Genomic DNA, 20,858 nt, shown 5'->3' with positions numbered 1-20,858 from the left:
CAGGAAATTGTATTCTGCATTTATCCTGCAAAATGTGATTTCCAAGTATAAAACTCCATGCTCAGTTATCACTTGTAATTCAGACTTTTTCTGTGATAAGAAAGATCTAGTAGGTGGCGCTGATAGGTTACTGCTGCTCACAACACAATGCACTCAGCACAAGGGAAAGTCTATAGAAAGGAGAGAGGAGGAGGAGGAGGGAGCAGGCTGCAGCACAGGGGAGAAGGAGGAGGAGAGATCTCACACACTGTTACACAGCCTGAAAGCAACAGGCAGGACAAAAAGGGACCTGAGTGCAGGATCCTGGGACCCTCTACCCCTCACATCCACTCGCCTTCACTGGATTGAATCAGCTTTCCAAGGGGGAGAAGTGAAAGGTGTAGCAGCTGCTAGCAGGATGCACCATGAGGAGAGCTCACCCCTGCTCAGACCCAGATATGGCTGTAAGTGCATGCAATGCTTTTACCCTTCTCACCTGCAGTAGAGGGCAGGGCTGGGGGGCACATGTCCTGCACAGACCCCAGACTCCACATCATCAGCTTGCATGTGTTGGGATTCTTTGCGCCTCACCTGTTGCTTTATAGTCTCATTCAGTCTCAGGGTGCTATTATGTTCTCTCAGTGGAGCAGTAAGTTTTTTGGAGGGATGTGCAGAGTTGAGCAGCTCTTTTCAGCCATGTGTGAAGCTGTTGATGTATCCGCTCTATGGGGCTGTATTGTATCAGCTATGCCAGGTGTTACATTGTTACCTGCTCTGTTACAATGTTGCAATGAATGTTTATTATGCAAAAAGTTATTTTACTTTCTGAATGGGCTGAAAGCCGAACGTTACTGATCCTATCACCTGCACTACTGCAGGAATGTAACTGGATTTCATGCTTTCATTATGGGGCAAGTCTTGTGGGGTCAGAAGTTTGGAAGACTTTCTAATCTCAGTGTGGTGTTTGGTTTTTGTATTACCTGATTTAGAATCCAAGACATATTGACTAAGGAGTTCACTAGTGTCTTAGGCGCTGTTCACACTAGCATTGTATCCTTTGTGTCAGAGGTTCTGGTATTTTTGACAGCTAGACTAGTACAGCCTATGCTTACCATAAAAATGTCTGGCCCTCCAGATTAAACCGATCACTGTACTTAGTCAATGCGATTCATTGGGATCTGAAAATGGATCACACAACCTTTATCAGACATGGCTGCCGCCTGGAGACTTGGAGTTATGGAAGCGCGGCGAAGCTGCAAGAGATTGTCGCATTCCCATAGCGCCAATACGCCAAGCAACAATTGTGCCTGGCGAAGGTCTTGTGAACAAAACGTCCCCCATTGATTGTCACACACTGAATAAAGTTTATTTTCAAGGTGTGCAAAGTCCATTCATTGTCGGCCATTGGGGTGGGACCTTACTTCAGCACCCTTTTGATTGTCTGAAAATGGATCAATCCTCGCAGTGTGTTCTCTGTTGTGTGAGTGGTCAAAGAACTTTTTTCTCCACAAAATCAAAAAATCACTATTAAGCATTGACTTGTCCTGCTGATAAATTTAGTAAAAATCTTTTTCTTCCTGATGTGACAACTATTAGGGTCAGCAGCTGCGGCAGGGGGTGGTCGTCCAGCTTTCCAATAGCAAATTGTGTAACATTGCAACCCCTGCTCCAGTATGAATAGTTTCATGCAGGAGATTGAGAAAGTTTGGTGACCACCTCTTTGGACATTGTATTGCTTGTCACTTTCTACACTCTACTAGTATAATAGTAATAGGTATTTTGCAGTCACAGAAGAGGACAGCTCAAGGGCATGTTTGCTGCCTCTACATTTTCATTGAATTGGTTATTTCTAGATCCTTCCTTATCGTATCCGGATCTTTTATAAGACTGTTATCTGTTGTCTCGCTTTGAGATTGGTGTAGTACAGACAAGATGATTAAGAGCGATCACATTGCAGATTGACTGACTTCAGAGAGCATAGAGTTTCATTCTGACTGGCACCGGCTTTCGTGCACTTTGGTCAGACATGTTCCCTCCCCCTGCTTGTATATGAGTAGGCAATTGCTGTGCTTGCTGTTACCTGTGAATGTATTCTATGTCTGTATATAGATAGATATATTACCGACAGCTAAGGGGATGTGCACATCTGTGTTGGAGATTGTTAGGAGCCTGTCTTGCATCAAACACTGGAGATGATAAAAGTCCGGCATGTAGGATTTCATCCAGCAAAATAATAGTTTCCATAACAGATACAGACCCCATTATCTATACAGTCCATGGGGATCCATTTTTATCATATGATGGTTCCATCCATATTGGGGTTTCTTATATTATTGTAGAACAAAAAACCTCAAGGAGATATGAACACAGACTAAGGGAGCGTTCACACTACCTCCGCTTTCCATCGTAAACCCCGGGAAACTGTATAGGGGATGGCTAGCCGGCAGTCAGCTTTGAAACCCATCCATTCTAGTGACTAGGACTATGATGCTGTTCCCTGCCCAGTAGGTGGTCCGGAGTTCTGTGGTGCAAGGCAAAATGTTTAAGGATCCGTGGTACATTCATTCTCTGGATAGTCACAGGAGGCAATGGAAATGTTGGCAAATCCCAGCAAGACAAAGGTTGTATATATCTATAGTTTGGACATATTGGGGGGCCTTGTAAATCTCTACCAATATGCACAACCCTAGATAACTCATATTCCTGACACACCTACGCCCCCTAGTGAGCTCCGCTCTGGACCCCCTCCAGTTTGCCTATCGCCCGGGCATTGGGGTAGATGACGCCATCATCCACCTTCTTCATAGAGCTCTCTCTCACCTGGAGAAACCCGGGAACACTGTGAGAATAATGTTCTTTGATTTCTCCAGTGCGTTCAACACCAATCAGCCAGGGCTACTGAGGGAGAAGCTGAACCTTGGTGGAGTGGACCAGCACCTGTCCAACTGGATCCTAGACTACCTGACAAACCGCCCTCAGTATGTGAGAGCCCAGGACTGTGTGTCTGACACTGTGATCTGTAGTACGGGGGCACCACAAGGTACAGTTCTTGCACCATAAGTACCAGATTGATGGGGTGTGACTGCTAGTAACCTCAGCAATCAGAAGAATTGGGGGCCCCAAAATCCTCCATACCTTCTTCATGTGAATGAAACGAACATGCATTGTATGATCAGTACTTCTGGAACTGTAATCTCTGGCAGCCCAATAGAAATGAACAGCGTACTGGTCACACAAGTCCACTGGCACTTTATTCACATAGGGACTTTCAGGCCCCTACTCTCCTGATTGTTGGGGGACCCGGCACTCGTATCTGAGAGATCTGACATTTATCTCCTAATCTGTGTTCATCTCCAGCCATGGACAACATCTGCAAGGACTTTGTATGTTTCTATGCATATTTGCCCAGGTTTCCTCTGTGTACTCCAGTCTCCTCCCACACACCAAATACTGATAGGGAATGTAGATTGTGATCCCTACTTGGGATAGTATTGACAATATCTGTAAATCGCTGCAGAATATGTTGACACTACGTAAGGCTAGGTTATATCTGTCTCCTTAGGAAACTCCACCGAAAGTCGGCGTAAAGGAAAGTCTTTCTGCCGGTTTCAGTATAAAAGCAGCGGAAATCCAGTGCCCCCCCCCCCCCTTATAGTCTATGGGGTCCAATGGTGTCCAAGTGTTATCGCTGTTTAAGCAGATGGGCCCTCTATTGTTGGGGTTCCCTGGTGGACAAGAATGAATGTGAGCCCGGCGCTAGTGTGAACCTAGCCTGAGTAAGTAATACAATTGAATTTGTGCTGCCAGGTTCTTCTCCAGAATATAGTTGGCTTCTGGCCCAGCAACAGATATAGTGGGATTACCTTATTTTTTAAACTGTTTGAGTAGAATAGGATTGCACAAAGTGGACATCTCCTTTAAGAAAATGTATTATGATAGATAAGTTGCCCATGACAACCAAACAGGTTCCAACACACACTTATCAAAGATCCTTTGGAAGATGAAAGGTAAAAACTGTTTGCTCTGGGCAACTGCTCCACGTTTTGTTTGCACTAGTGTGAATTCTGTCTAACGTGCCAGGTTTTGTGGTGGACTACTGCCATTCTTTGGTGGGTAGTGTAACTTGCATATGTGATAGTTGCTCTTAGTAGTCTGTACTATGCGCTTTAAGGTGTTCATGAAGACTATAGTACAATGTAAAATGCCCAATGCTTTGTATATCCGCTCCTCTTCTTTATGCTGTGGTTTACAGTAAGTGATATCCCTGGCTGAATGAAATGGCACTTTGTAGATAAGACCTAGTACTAATGGAAACTGCACTGTAACATTCCCGTGTTCTGAGAAGTATTGATCTTGAGAACATAGGTTTAATATGCTATACACTCCTTACTGCTGGCATTCTTCTACTTATGTCCTTGAAAAGGTTCTTGACACTTCTTTCCATGTTCAGCATTGTCATGCTACAAGTAGATTCTGTAACCTCTTATTTAAGTGGAAATGCAACAATGTCCTGTGCAAAATATAGGTTGGACATGAGATATTTATCCTGGCATCCTTATCCATATGTATGTTCTGAATGGAGAGAATAAGCCGTTGTTGGACAGATCTGGTGTTGACTTATCACCCCTGTGAACAGAATGATTGGGCATGTTGATCTTCAACAGGCCAGTTCTTAACATCTTCATTATGTGCCATTATAGGCCTCCATACGTATTAGACACTTGATCAAAATCCATGTTTCTTTCCCACATTAACCTGTGTATGGTCAACCTAAAAGGTTGTCCATGTATTGTAGGAGACTCAGGGGAGGTAGAAGTGGATGTCAAATTCTCCTATCCCTGGGCGCTTTTTCACACAGTGTCCTCCTGTGCTGGGACGTCTGGTCAGGAGTGGAGAGGGTAACACGACTGATAACCTCAGATGTCCCTGGATAAGGACTGGTGACATCACTGATATACGTCACTTGTTCCTTACCAGCAGCCACTGATTGGTCTCAAAGGTCATGTGAGCCACTCTGATTCCATCCCGACAATGGAGGGAAAGGGAACCAGAACTGTACAGTGGAGTCCCAGGGATAAGACAGTATGCAGAGCCATAGCTTGAGGAGGTGCAGAGGGTGCAGTAGTATTGAGGCCCAGAAACCATTAGGGGGGCCATAAGCGCTGGCATCAGTATTGGTATGGCAGCATCCATTTGGCCCATAAGCCAAGGAGACCCACAGATTCCCCTAACCACACTAAGGATGATTAAAATCCTTAGCACCCGTAACCATCACTATCAAGAATTCCCTATAGGGATGAGGTAGAGGGCCCCGGCAAAAGATTGCACAGGGGCCCACAAGACTTTAGTTACATCACTGAGAGTATTACTTTTTTTTTTTTTTTTTTCGCTCTAAAAATTTGTCGTTTCAGATGCCAAAGCCATAGTTTTTTTTTGGGGAAAAATAGTGCTGCATAAGTCGCCACGCTAGTCTGATCTTGATGACCTATCCTAAGGATAAATAGGGTAAATCGTCAGTGTCTGTGCAGGACTTTCCAAGCAAATAAACTTTTACCAGTTTGGAGCCTGGCATTGTTTGTGTTTCTGGTAAAGTTCATTTCTTCCCCATAATTTTCAGCATTCCTGTGTCCAGTGGGTCTACTGAAAAACTATATTCCCTTGTTGAAAGTTTTGACAAGTAGTCAGTCTTCATCGGAAGTTTGTTACGACTGCTTGATGGGATATTGGTGCCATTTTTTGTTTAGGACATGAATGTTACTGTTGGCCAAAAATACTTTTGAAAGCTATAACTTTCCAGTGTCCTCCGCCAGTAGAGTCCATACACAATGCAGCGATAGTGAAATATATTGGTAGAAACTGTATACCTTCTACCATATGTGTTTATTTGCTTTTTATTCTCATGTTCCATTTTGATAATTCTGTAACTAAACAAACTTTTATGTTGCTTTGTCTCATTACCCGCCATACTCGGTATTCTATGTATTCTGTACTGAGACTGAAACTGATTCTTTTACTGAAGCTTGATATTTACAAGAGTCTTCTCCTGGGAAAACATATGTATCCGGAGAGCGATTCTACAAGCCGAACCTTGCAGCAGAAGCCAGCAGTGTCTGCATGTGATTTGTACACTTGTACTATGATCTTGTGATTATTTATTCAGGGGATAAGGCGGGCTCGCAGGACTTCAGTGCTACATGTTAAGTAGTTTCTTTCCTGCCGTACACAGAAGATTGTCAGGAAGTGGTTTGGGTGTCACTAGCTGACTGATCTGCTGTGACCAAAGTGTCATGCTAAAAATGAAAAAGCAGGTTATCTTCACAAAAAGTGTAACGGACATGGCCATGATTTGGCCGTATTATAAAGTCAGTTTTATTGATGCAACAGACGGCATCTTAGATCCCTGGGATGCTGGTAGTTTGGTCATTAGACTCTTGGTTGAGGTGGGACTTGTGGCTGTAATACATCAATTCTCCTGTTATTTCTGATTTAGTAAATACTTGTATTTCCTAGGAAATAACCATCTTTGGAATTCTTTTTCCTAAATCTCCGAATTGTACAATCCTTCCATTATATCTCCTGGAAAAGTAGTAGCATGTGAACAAATGAGTGTTAGTATAGACTGTGTATAGATATGCCTTTTATCTAGGAAAATGGTAACTTCCAGTTGTCAATTTATTCACGCATTTTAAGGCCTGCCTTGATTCCCACCCTGCTCTGCCCACAGTCTTAAAGGGATTCTACCATTAAAAACCTTTGTTTTTTTTTTTTCCTATCACGTCAGAATAGTCTTAAGAAAGGCCAATCTTCTCCCACCCTTAGATGTCTTCTTCGCCCCGCCGTTTGGTTAAAAATCAGTTTTCTGCGGTATTCAAATTAGTTCTCTCGCAGTACTGGGGGCGGGCCCCAGCGCTCAAACAGCACTGGGGGTGTCCCCAATGCTGCGAGAGAACTCTCTCCACCTTCGTCAGCAACGGCCTCTTCAAGCATCTTCTTCTGGCGCTGGGGATCACACTTGTATGCCTGCGCATCGGGTCACAGGCAGAACCGAATGCATATGCCGGCGGCCATTGTTTTGTGGCCGCTTACGTGAGCATGCGCAGTACGCTCCTGTAGTTCTATGGAGTACAGAGCGTACTGCGCATGCTCACGTAGCCAGCCACAAAAAAATGGCCGCCAGCATGTGCACTCGGCTCTGCCTGCGGCCTGATTGCGCAGGCACGCAAGTTTGACCCCCAGTGCCAGAAGAAGAAGATGAAGAGGCTGTTGCTGACAAAATGGAGGCGGCACTGGAGAGAGTTCTCTTGCAGCATTGGGGACGCCCCCAGTGCTGTTTTAGCGCTGGGGCCTGCCCCAGTGCTGCGAGAGAACTAATTTGCATACCAACGAAAAGCTGATTTTTAACCGAACATCGGGGCAAAGCAGACCTCTAAAGGTCGGAGAAGAATAGCCTTTCTTAAGACTATTCCAACGTGTTAGAAAAAAAAAAAAAGTTTTTAATGGTAGAATCCCTTTAAAAACGTGGCGAGTGAGGTGCAGGAGCTGTGAGGTGCAATGAAAAGGTACCAATTTGATGCACATTTTTGGCCTCCTTCATGGCACATCCCGGTTAGGATATCTGGGCTTATATTGAGGAATATGAGAAAGGAACTGGTGCACTGTTTGTACAATATATCTGCAATGCGCCAAAATTCCAGACCCCTGTTTTCCCCAGGAACGCATTGACACACACATGAGTAGGAACTGCTAAATCTCCAGAATCTTGTAATCTCTCCTCCACTAGGGTTAAGAGGGCATCTTTGCTAATGGAAACCAATAAGTAGGGTATTCTGTGGACAACCCCTTTATTTTCAGTAACCGATCAGTAATGGCATTTATTTCCATGGCGTCCTCTCTCTATTTGTACAAATTCACTATTTACATGTTTTCTCCAGAGTCATTTTAGATGAAGATGTACTTTAACCTGTAAGTGGTTTATCCTCCATGTGTTGTGTGCAATGCCTCGTATATATGGCCGATGAGTCCAGGAGTCCTGGCTGAGGCTGATAACCCGTACCTGGTTTCTGTTCACGTCTCCTCTCATCATTATGCATAAAGCACTTGATCTACCGCGATGGATAATGAGGTAAACATGCCTGAAGAATATTTACACCGTCTTCTCTATAATCTGCTGGGACTCATGAAAAACAGAAAAGCCTAACAACTGTATGGAGTATATAAACAGCAGATGTCAATGGCTACATTAAAGCAACATTTCTCCTTTATGGGCAGATTTTTATGGTGAATTTGCGGATCCCTTTAGTGTTCGGAGACTGTTTTACGCTTATGATTTGTGTTAATGTCTCAGGCATATTCCATAAAGGCATGATAATCAGACTAGGCCAGATTTTCTGACCTTTCCATTTTTGAATTTGTCTCTTAGCAAATTTCGGAAATACTGAACCTGCTTACTTGTGCATAGGACTGTCCTAAAGATGGCCATACACCTTAATAGCTGTCCGCTGATGAGAATCTCTTTTGACTTCCCCATACACATACATACTTGGCTCGGAGTACAAGGGATAAGGCAAAGTACTGTACATGTATTCTATCTCTCAACAACCAAAGGACATTACATGTTGGTATCTAACATGTCCAACCCTTTTTACCCTGACCCTTGCTGTCATGGGAGATTTGGAACATTCCTATAAACATTAGATGGTTGGCTGAAATATGTATGTGTATGGCAATCTTTAGGGGTGTATGACCTGCGTGTTTGCATAAGGCCCATCACCTCATACTGTTGACCATCGAAGCCTGGACACCAGATGCTTGTGCCCCCCATCCCCCCCTCCATGCCACACTTGGTGCATGGACTCATGGAAAAACTGTGGAACCACCTAGGAATGGCCTTGCTTGTATATTATGTAATCTTGTGTGTTTGGATGTTTGTGAGTTTGGATGTTTGTTCCTCAATCACGCTAAAACGCCTGGACGGATTTGCATGCAATTTTCCACAAACATAGTTTTCCCTTAGGATTGAGTCACAGGCTACCTTTGGTGCCACTAAACAACATGGCTTCCTAGCAGGAGACTCACAAAAGCAGGACTCCTAGCCCCAGCTATAGACTCACACACACTGCCTGGCATTTCCTGCCTCAACCTGCCTGCACACTCCTTACTGTCACCTCAGGAGTAGCCCTCACTCTACTCACTCACATCACAATATAACCCATCACATTGTCTGTATAACTACATACACAATATAACACATCACATTTGCTATCCCACCAAACTTTTTAAAGCACTTTTACAGTTTCACACGTCTGTGTCCGCCCAATTCTCAAATCACCGCAGACGAAGTCGCGGGTAAAAGCTAGAAAGGTAATAAAAGACAGTTTGTGTTATAGAGCATTGTGGACTCACCTGTCCCTGGTGCTCCGGTGACCACTGTCTGGCCCCATAGCACCTGAAGGTTTATGCCAGGAAGGCCTCAGCAGTCTAAGGTCCATTCTTTAGGCCATTGACTGGCCTCATAGGTCACATGGGGCATTGCTTGCCTGTGACTGCTTTGTAACGTTGACTTGGTTTTACCATCTATGACACTGTGGTCTTTCCCTACACATTGCATCCTTGACCCATCTCTCCACCCTCTTTTATGCTAAAAATGTAGGTATGATGAAGGGCAACAGGTGTGAGGCACCCAATAGTCAAGGGGATTAAACGCCCCCCTCTATTCATAGCAGCCACATGGCCTGCCTCTGTGTTACCTGTGATCTTAGGCTCAACAATTAGGTCATCTACATTCTTTGGCATACAACGTTAATTTAATTAAATATAAACCTTCTTTAGCTCTGTAGCCTTGCAGCGCTGGAGTCCTGGGTTCAAATCCAGCATGGACGACATCGGCGAAGAGTTTGCATATACGCCTCATTCTTGCATGAGTTTCCTCTGGGTACTCCGGTTTCTTCTCACACTCTAAAGACTTACTGATAGAAAATGTAAATTGTAAGCCCGATATGGGACAATGCTTGACTATGTCCGTAAAGCGCTGTGGAATATGTTGATACCGAATTAAGTAAGAGAAATACATAAATAAGAAATAAATAAGCAATTGACTTTTAATATTTCAGTTTTATATATGTATGTCAAACCTATGTAAGACTGGCTATAAATAGGGCTGCAATTTACAGCATATGATCCCCTGTAGTCCAGTGCCAGGGTCCTAGGACTTCTTCCTCGTCCCTTTTCATCTACAGTTTATACACTTTTCTGAACATTTGATGGAAACCTAGAAGAGACATGATGATTTCTGCAATATGTCAGCTTGTGTGGCGAAGAACAAAAAAGAAAGATATAATCTTTACATAAAACATGTATTTAGTGGGATCCTATTAAAAGAGTATTCGTTGGCAGTTCCCAGGACAGTGCAGGCGCTTTTTCTCTTTCCCTGAGCCCAGAGTATAGATATAGTGATAATGACAATGTATGAATGGTCTTACATTAGCATTGTATGAATGGTGGTCAGAAAGCAATTTCTATAATGGCAAATGCCAGAACTTTATATTAATAGGACAGGAATAGTGTTTTGCTTTTTAATTTAAATTTTTTTTCTGAGCACTAAGTAAAAAGTTGTTAAATCTTAACGTATTTGCCTCAAAATCCTGACCAAAAATACGGCTCCCATTGAAATCAATGGGAGCCGCTCAGGAGCTTCCTCTGCCGCTTGTGCCGGCTCCCAAAAAAAGCAGTGAGGTGCTCATTCTTCAGGTCGTTTCGCCTTGCGATTTGGCCTGAAGACACTCCCTCCTCCGGACTAGGCCCATTCATTGGGCCTAATCCGGAGCGGAGTGTGCGGCTGGATGCCAGTGCAGTGTACCAGCTTTCAGTTGCAGTTACCCGGCTTTTGGATCGGAACCTGAGGCGGCCTTACCCTAAGGGTTTTATTCTGTAGGCAATACATAGAAAATCCTAAGCCTGAGTGTAGCTATAGAATAACCTGATACAATAGTAACTGTCAGGCGGTAAGCACAAGGCTTGTAATGAAGACCTATGACCTCCTTTACCTTCTGCACTAGTTGTGGAGTTTTCCTATAAAATAGTTGGGTGTGACTGTGTGAACATGTTTAATGCTAACCCAGTTACCATTCATTTGAGTAAGTTATAAAGGTGAATTCAGGGTCGGACACATACTGACGTGATATCAGAAAGTGCATTGAGCAGAATGTATAGGTTAAATGGCTTTGGAAAAGATTGTAAATTAAAATTACAAATATCACTGTTGTCTATAGGGAGCTGCTTTCCAGGAGGTGGCGCTAGGGGCAGCTTCTTTTCCACCAATGAGGTCTCATTTGCATATTCCTTATCCAGAATTCTTAGCAGATGCTTATGGTCTAATAAGTGTCTGTACTGTCTCTCTCTAATGAGACATAGTATCCCTCCTGGAATTCAAATAGGTGCACCGCTAGGGTGTATAAAGCATGGAGGTAGCCCCTGCAGCTGATTATTGGGCCCCATGGACCCCAGCTACAGTAACATTGACTCCTTAATCTTCATGGATGCCAAGGTACAGTACAGTATAGGTAAAAGAGCAAGTGACAAACAAACAGAATTAAGTCGGGAGAGGCAGCAGAAATGCATCAGGCCTGGATGAAGTGGTGTAGCGGCATTCATCACCATAAGAGGGCATTCACATGGAGTATTTTGGCATGGAATCTGCACGGAAAAAAAAAAAGCCTCCCAATGACTTGAAGTCAGTGGGAGGCTTTATTTCTGTGCGGATGCTGACGCGAATTCGGCATCAGAATCCGCGCACGGAGACTGTGTGAATGCCCCCTAAAGCTGCCCATACATGATAAATAACCCAACAAATTTCTCAACAAACTTCCAAATTTCAGTAGGACTGGCTATCCTAATTTTTATGTTGGCCTCCCAACTCTCCAACAACTGCAGGTATGGTAGGAGAGAGGGATCGGCCAGTTGGACTTTAATGTGCCCAGTCCTTTAGTTTTCAGGGAAAATAAAATGAAGTCAGAGTCGATGGGTTATCCATGTTACCACCACCAGATTCCTCCATATTCCAGTGATTGAATTCCTATGAAAGTAAATATGTAACAAACTATATATCTAATTGGTTCTGGAAGATTACAAATTGTACAATTAAAAGTAATCTTGTATCGTATTTTAAAGCCACAGTTGGTAACTTTTTATCCAACTTCACCCAGAATTGGTCCTGACTCCTACTCTGACTCCACAGTCCCGCTAAATAAGACTTTGCCTTTCTTTCTCTTCAAGACAGATGACCACACTTGGCTGAGTGTATGTACATGGTAGCTGACAGCTATGTAATTTGTATGGCCAGGGGCTTGAGGCCTTTTGACACGGGGTCCCATTCCCCTTTGGCTGACTCTGGGATACACATTTCTTTTGATTTCCATTATCCCTGATATTTTCTTTCACCAAGTCCATTGTGATTATTACTGGTCTGTTTTATTGTGCTTGCTGAATTATGTATTAATCTGAAAAGCCGAACAACTCCATCCATCACATGGAGGGCACATTTCCCCAGAACTAAGTTCTTTCCCAGATGGTCTTCCTGTTCCTCCACAATGGACAAGGGGTGTAAAAGGCAGAGCTGTATATCAAGTACAGAACACTGGGAAGGAAGATGTCCTGGTAGATTAGTCATCTTGGTGTCCATGCTGTCCCTCATCGAGCCACCTTTAAGACTTTTGTCTTCATTATGAACTAAGTACATTGCTGTAAAGAAAGAAAATCAATAACTTTCTACATGCCAACCCTCCAAATCCATAAAAAAATGTGAAAATGTAAGTAAAAGTAGATTCACACAATGCATCTCAAAATGGGTGTAAGAAATTCTGCTTTTGTCCAATAAATGTTAAGATGACAGATGTTACCGTGTAGCCTCAGCCTTATTGTTATGTATGCTTAAACCTATCGGGACTTTAATTCACATTGAAGACCCTTGGTTGTCAGCTGCTGGTACTTTTGCCGTGGAGCACTGTGCTTCCACCAATGTGACCCTCACATGGAGTTTGTATATAATCCTTGTGTTTCTTTGGCTGGTTCAGTTCTACCAGGATGGCCAACAATCTAATATGGTTGGAGGTCTTCAGATTATACCCAATGCCAGATGTCTAGTATGTTGAATTTCAATATGTCCAGTCCTCTGCAAGATAAGCAGCAGCCAGGGGACCATGTTTGGCGTCTGGAGTGTGAATGTATGTATATAGGTAGATTGTAAGGATGTGACCATACGCTGTCAATACCTCCTGTTTGGCCAATATTTAGTCCTCCCGTTCAGCTGATATACCCACATATGTGGTTCAGCAGAGCTTGTCTGGGTTTTTAATGGGGTGAGTGGAGTGAGTTGCTGCCAGACATCTCTGGCAGTGGCTTTTCTCCAAGGAGAACAAAAGGATTGAGTGTTAAAATGTACCAAGCAGGTGATGGACCCAGTAATAACAGAGTTAGAAGTGATAAGTAGTTTACTGATGATGTACTGTACAATGAAACTCTTCAAAAAGGTTAAATGAACAAACAAGATAACATTAACCTCTCTGACTTGTGTCCTTCAGCCACCTGCCCTGTGACAGGGGAGTCTTCTCTCCCCCGCGTGGTACTTGTTGCACTGCTATTATCTCCTTCATGGTCACCGCCATCCATGTGCCAGGCGCTGAGTTGCCATTGCATACACGTCTGCTCTGAGGCCCCTCTCCTAGGACTCTAAGTGCCAAAGTTTTATCATCTCCTTCTAACTTTAAGGCTGCATCCTATTGTCAGAAAGTCGGTGTGGAAACAGACCTCTGTGTATCAAAATTTGGGTTCAATAAGTCCTCCTATACCTTGGCCTCTCCTGGATTCCTCCTCTGGCCAGATCTGCAGGACACTTGCCACTTAGTAACCCGGTAATGTACACTCCTCACAAAAGGGATTCAACATTTACTATCCTTTTCCACCAACATTATCTACTCGGGGAAGAGCCAGAAGACTCCAATACTCATAAGATAATCAGCCATCCCTACCAAAATTTGGTTTGGCTGGCGTTTCTATAATATTTATATGGCCATCTAAATAAGATTAAGGTAAAAAGACGCTGCTAGAGATAAGGCCCCAGTTGTGTCATTTAATAGGCACTTAAGTATTTTGCAGCCTTTATATACAGATGACCTATCTTTATATCTACTCTATAGTGGCTTTTCTCAAATACTGCAGCTGCTGTAACCTGGCACTGCCACTATAGAGTGTATGGAGCCATCTTATTTTGGCTCTCTGCACCATGGTCCAGAGCTAGAATCTTCTGATATCAGCTGATCAGTAGAGGTCCTGAGTGTAAGGCACCCTGCCATATGATATCAGTAACCTGTTTACAGGGTAGGTCTAATGGCTGGAAAAAACTATTTTTAAAGCTGAGGCCCCATGTTGTGGAGAGAGAGGGGTTTTTTTGCTGCAGATTTTGCAGAATTTTTTTTTAGACAGAAGGTAGAAGTATAAGAACTTAATTTTATATTTCCCATTTCTTTTTGTAGCCTTTGTTGGCTTTGGACCAAAAAACTCTCAAAAATCTGCAACAAAAAGCTGTGTTTCTGCAATGTGCGGCTTCAGCCTAAATGTATATTATTTTACATAGCAAACGTCTTATAGAAACCTCTGTGCCTGAATATCCATACATGTCAGTGGAGTTTTTCTTTCTGCAGGAAACGCATGGATTTCTGATTTATGGAACGGTCATGGAAATTTCTACCATAAATTTAGCATGGCGTATACTGTATATCTTTGCGCAGACTGCTTGTGACTGCACACGTGTTGCATTTCCTGCCCGACTGTTGAGATATAAAGATGTATTTTCCCAGTGCTCTCGTTTCTAAAGTTCAGAAGATGGACACAAGTTTTGGATGAGGATATTTATAGTGAAAAAAAAAAAAAGATTGAAACCTTGAACATCTCAAGAAATGCCCTGAATAGGTTGATAGTATGCATATGTTACCTGTTGAGCTGCAGAAGGGATAGACAGTGTTTTTTCCTGGCCTTTAGAAGCTTTGGCAGTGCAATGTGCTTATCTCTACCAGTCCTTTGAACATTGTTAATGGTTAACTAATAACAAGGACTTGAAATGACCGTCATGTAGTCATACTGGGTGCACAGAGCCACAGATGCTGCTCCTTCTGCAGACTGTATTGTTATCAGATCCCTGTCTTAGGTTCCCTCCCTCTCCTCCGCGCCTTGGGATCCGACAATAATGCACAATACACTTAGAAACAGGAAATGTAAACACTGTGGGAGAAGATTTTCGCTGTAAAGCGTATCCTACCGCTTCCTGCTCTGTGCTACATGTGACCCCATCCTATAGTTTTAATCTTTGAACAGACACATCGTCCCACAGGAGACACCAGAATCCCTATAAATATACTTGTTTTTCTACGAAGGCGTTCTTTGGTTTTATTGAATGTCGTGCTACAATATATGTGCTTATACTTTGTAACACTTCCTCTATATTAGGGATTCGCCTGACCACAGTTACCGGTGATGATATATTCATGTCTAGCAGCCATAGTGTTTGCTCTACAAAGACTATCTGTGTTAGACCATGTCAAAGCCAGGAAATGGTGGCCGTTCTGTACCAACCTTATTATTAAAAAATGGGCGAATCTCCCAAAGTTCACTCCAAGTTGAAAGTGCCGCAATTGCCGTAAAGGTACAGTTATTTTAGGATTTTTGAACATTGGTTTTACACCACATTTGCAGAACAGTCCGACTAGTAACTCTCAGTCGCTGACCTTCATTCATTGACCGATCTAAACCTGCCATTGGCTTAGTTTCAATGACTGAGGTTAACCTCCCAGACCTCATGAGCGTAACCAGCCAATGTTAGATGTACGCAGAATAGAGTCATTGGTTGGTTTGGACCAATAGGTCAGTGACCGATTTTCAATGAATAAGAGTAATGGCGCTATTTTGGGTGATTTAGTTTGAAACGAAGCCCAAAAGTTTGTGTTGTCGATTCGTTCCTCATTACTTATGATATTCTTTATCGTGCGCCAAAAAAAAATCTTTTTCAGACTTAAAATCCTCTGCACTCGGGGGCAACATGGTGACTCAGTGGTTAGCACTGTAGCCTTGCAGCGCTGGAGTCCTGGGTTTGGATCCTGCCAGGAACAACATCTGCAAGGAGTTTGTATGTTCTCCCCGTGTTTGCGTGGATTTCCTCCCATTCTACAAAGACATAGTGATAGGGGAAAAAAATGTACATTGTGACCCATATATGGGGCTCAAAATCTACATTTAAAAAAAAAAAAACTCCTCTGCGTTCTCTTCTTACTTACCATCAGGGCCAGGCTTGTGTTAGACAGTGGTCTGTGCAGTAGGGATCAATGCACACAATGTATGACAGATGTAATTGGCAAGAGGATTTCCTCTCCTTCACACATATGCCACTGTTTAGACATGCAGTCTCTCATAAGTTCCCATGCCTTTAAAAAAAGAGAGGGTGTCTCTATTCGGCATTGTACTATCCCAGGTTGTCCAAGTTGCCCACAAAATCAATCTAGTTTTCTAAATCCAGGATCATGGCTGTGTACGTGTCGTGATCAAGATAGAGATGTGTGTGTGTGTGTGTGTGTGTGTGTGTGTGTGTGTGTGTATGTGTATAACCAGCTTTAAGCTACATGAATATGAGAAGGATGCAGAGGATCCATTCAGAATCTGTGACTCTGTATCTGTAGGTGGTAGTGCCCGCATAGTCACTGGGTACGAGATTTATGACGTGAACTTATTCCAGGAATAGCTGCCTCCTACCAATGCTACAGATACATGAACCACATCTATCCTGCCTATGTGCACTACTGGAGTGTAACATGGAATAAGAAATAGTAATGCAGAGATTCCAGCAGTATTTCATGTTCCTATCTGGAAGTGATGGCACTTCTAGTTCTCCTTCAGTCTGCGGGTTAGCTTGGCCCCAGGCTATTTAGAGATTAGCAGTAAGTAGTGAAAGTTTTTGTTTTTCTTACCAAACTTTCTTTTTTTTTCTGTTTGCCCATGAGAAACTGCAGCAGAGGGGATGGAATAATGGTCGGGGTCCTTCTAGGTTGACTTCACACAAGTGTTTTTAATGGCTTTTTTTTCCCAGTGAAAGTGTTGCAGACAGATGTTACAGGTTATTCCATAGGAAGTTATAAATAACCTGCGAGCACAGTTTTTTTTTTTTTTTTGTGTCCGATTAAAAACAATGGAAACCCAACAGACCCCATTATAGTCTGTAGGGTCTGTCAGGCTCTGTATGTAACCGCCATTCTAACAGTCCGCCGGTCACAGATGTGATCTTAGGCAAATTTGTGCCCAGAGCATTGGTCATTTCTCGTTTAAAGGGCCTTCAATTTGCCTGATATAAACTATACTGTGGACAAGTGAGCATAGTGGCCCCTCACCAGTCAATTGGCCATCAAAAAAAAAAAAATCCAGGAAAATGCCTTTTAATGGTGTCTGAATTATTTTATTAACTTTTTATATATTGTGAGAAGGTGACAGGCAGAGTGCTGGAGTCTAGATATATTAGCCCCAGGTTTCTGATGTATGTGTGGTCCAGGGTGGATCTGGAGTAGGCCTCAGCCCAGGTGTAGATCCTGGACTCATTACTGACCCATAAAAGTCTGCAGTTTATGGCAGTTCCATGAGGTGAAAGGATGTGTATGGTTCTGTCCTGTAACCCTGAGTCGGGTGACACAATATTGCTCCTGTTTTGTCTATCACGATGTATCAGGATAGACCACCACTCAATTTGTATTGCACTTGAGAAAGGGCTCTGCCCAAAGCTCGTTGTTCGTAATAAACTGTTGAAGAATCCTTGAAGAAGTGTTCGGTTGTGTGCCTCTACCCCCCCCATCATTCCGTTTTGGTTCGGTTTTACCCTAAGGAACACCACCCACCCTTCTTTTGGTTAACCCCTTTAATGGGTCCTTTTTTTTTATTTTCATATATTGAATAAAGAAACAATACCACGTAAAGGTGTGCTCACATTTGCGCCTTTGTATACGTTCTTTTGGTTCCTGGCAGGACTACAATAACAGGAATAGTCCGGTTTTTTTTGTAAAGCTGGGTCAAAGCACAGCTTCAGCAAAACTAAGTACAATACAATCTTCCCAAAGTTGCAAGGCGTAAACCCAGTCTCCCCACCTAGGTATATATTCCGCAAGAAAAAGACCTCCGCCAGCACCTTCAAATGATGGCGCAATTTATTTGGGCTTGGAGCACACACTACACAGGGGCCTTTCATGCTCTGTGGTGCATGGTTTGGTCTCCAATAAATTGCTCTTGAAGATGCTGGTGGAGAGCAAAAATACATCCTGACCATGAAGGCCACAAAAGGCTTCTCGATGGTCCTCATAGATTTATAATCCATGAGGTCTATCAGAAATCCATGGACAAAGAAGTTAGTGCTGTAGAATTTTCTTTCATCCAGCAATTTGATGGATCTGTTCTGGACACCCCGCACCACTGTGAATGTAGCCTTACGGTATTTCTCAGTTTGGCTCATTTTCGTCCTTGATCATATTCACAATTTTCTGAGGTCATCTCCAGTTCAGTCCACACTTCTACTTTCAGTGTGATTGAATTATCTTCATCAGATTCTCACTTTATCTGGGCGACCACTTTTGTTTATGTCTACTATATGATAGGCATGTTGTAGATGGAGATAAGGTCACAGGAAATGGTAACCGCACAGCAGGAAGCAGGTGAATACTACATAGTCTGCTCTCTCCAGATAATCCTTATCAGACAGTAGATTACAGATTCTTACAACCTCCACCCAATTCCAGGCCATCTACTTAACTGCACTTTAGTTGTTAGTGATCGGGATCTGCTGTTCATTCTTTCCTTTCTGCCAAGGAGAAAGTTTTACCCACAAGACAATGAAGATCAGATTCAGGGTTATTATTTATTTATATAGCACCATTAATTCCATGGTGCTTTACATTTGAGGGTTCACATACAGTACACCAAATATACAGGTAGATATAATACTAACAGTGACCGACTGGCACGGTGGGGTAGAGGGCCCTGCCTGCGAGGGCTTACAATCTATGAGGGAAGGGGGGTAGAGACAGAAGGTGAGGGGGAAACTGTTCAGATGGTGGCATGGACATAGTGTTATTGAATACTTCCATTCCTTTAAGTTGTACATTTGGTATGGTTAAACCATACTTAAACTTTCAGATAACTTCTGATATTCTGGAAGTATTTGTGACCAATAACTATTGTAATATACTTTAACAGATTTTTTTTTTTTTTTCATGTGTGTGACTGCACTTCTGTTCTTTCTGTATTATTAGGGGGCGTTCACACTACCGTCAGTGTCCGACAGGTAGTGTCCGCTCCTAGTGTCCGTTCAAAATCTCGCACGGACATTAGGAGCGGACACTAGCTGTGTCCGTGACACTTTTCATTTATTTAAATGGTGATCGGGTGCGTTCTTTTGCACTCTGTGCCTGTCCTTCACTGTCCGCTTGTAAAGATGTCCGACTTTTCAAGCGGACAGAAAAACCTCACTGAAACTCACCTCTCCTCACTCCCCTGTTGCACAGTCTGCAGTCTCTTGTCCCGGGAGCTACTGGCGCGATGTGAGTGATGCCATCATATCGTGTCTACAGCCTGGAGTACATAGGGGGCATAGTGATGAGGTAGGAGCTGTCCGCTCCTGCTTCACCACTGTATTTATCATATCTGCCTCGACTCCAGGACATACCTCCCATCAACCAGGACATGACCTGGAATCTGGGACTTTCCCACTGAATTCAGGATGGATGGGAGGTATGGAGTATGGTCTCTAATAAAATAGGAGAATTGAGTCTATTAAGGTCACCTCAAACATATATCTGCCATTATAAAACCTTAATAGTGTTTTTAGTGTCATAGTTTATGCTCCATTTCAGATCGGATGCTAAAAAAAAAGCAAACTGATGGCCAATATTTACATAGATGTCAGTTGGAAAAGAGAAAAAAATAAAAAAAAATTGTACACATACAAAAGTATGGTATACTAAATTTTTGTGTTAAAGTCTTTTTGTATGTCAATGGCCATCCATTTTTTTTTTTTTTTTTCATCCATTTTTGTGTCCATTTTCTGTGTCTGCTAAATGGATGAGCTAAACATCTGTAAGAAGCATGATCTGAATCAGGTCTATGTTCTCACTAGTGTTCGGGTCTCTGTCGTTTGGACTGAAAAGACGAATACTCTGTCCACTTATGCTGGGTTCACACCAGCGTCCGATCTCCGTTCTCAGGTTTCTGTCTTCTGCAGACAGAAGACGGAAACCTGTCAAACCGTTTCTGACTGGTGAACGTTTTATGCTCTTCACGGCGAAACTGTTTTTTTTAAACCGGACACAAAGTCCTGCATGCCCGACTTTGTGTCCGGTTAAAAAAAAATAAACGGTTTCGCCGCGGAGTGCACAAAACGCTCACCTGCGCTCAAGGCCGGAAACTTTTCAAACCCATTCATTTGAATGGATTTTAAAAATGCCTGCATGTTTCCGTTTCCTGCCCAGTTTCGAAACAGAAACCGGAAACCTGAAAGCGAAGACCCCAGGCGCAGATGTGAACGAGCCCTTAAAAGGTAGACTTCATGAGAATTCTGATACTTGAGTTATTTTTCATTTTCGTATGACCAGATGCTTTTTCGTTGTTGATAGTAGATATAAGTAGACCGATACATCTTCACTGATCCTTTCCCAGATCCTTATGAAACTGTGTTTATTTACCTAAGGGCAAGGCTACAACTTTATTAAACATGGTTTGGCAAACAATGTGTAGTTTATAACCAACAAGCCATTAACATAACATGGATAGCTCCTGCTGTAGCCTATGGGTGAAATAAGTAGCTGGGA

General features: G+C 42.9%; 1 protein-coding gene across 2 annotated transcripts in view; it reads left to right on the top strand.

Annotated features, from left to right (window-relative positions):
* Positions 1 to 237: 237 nt before the first annotated feature.
* Positions 238 to 20,858, top strand: part of IQGAP2 (IQ motif containing GTPase activating protein 2) — a 264,000-nt gene continuing 243,379 nt past the window's right edge. For both annotated transcript variants that reach the window (XM_075270512.1, XM_075270502.1), the window contains exon 1: positions 238 to 443. In XM_075270512.1, coding sequence (XP_075126613.1) covers positions 398 to 443 — 46 coding nt within the window. In that variant the 5' untranslated portion in view covers positions 238 to 397. The remainder of the gene's footprint in view (positions 444 to 20,858) is intronic.

The sequence above is a fragment of the Leptodactylus fuscus genome, chromosome 1, assembly GCF_031893055.1.
Source record: "Leptodactylus fuscus isolate aLepFus1 chromosome 1, aLepFus1.hap2, whole genome shotgun sequence".
NCBI lineage: Eukaryota > Metazoa > Chordata > Amphibia > Anura > Leptodactylidae > Leptodactylus > Leptodactylus fuscus.
This window is presented reverse-complemented; position numbering and strand designations above follow the sequence as displayed.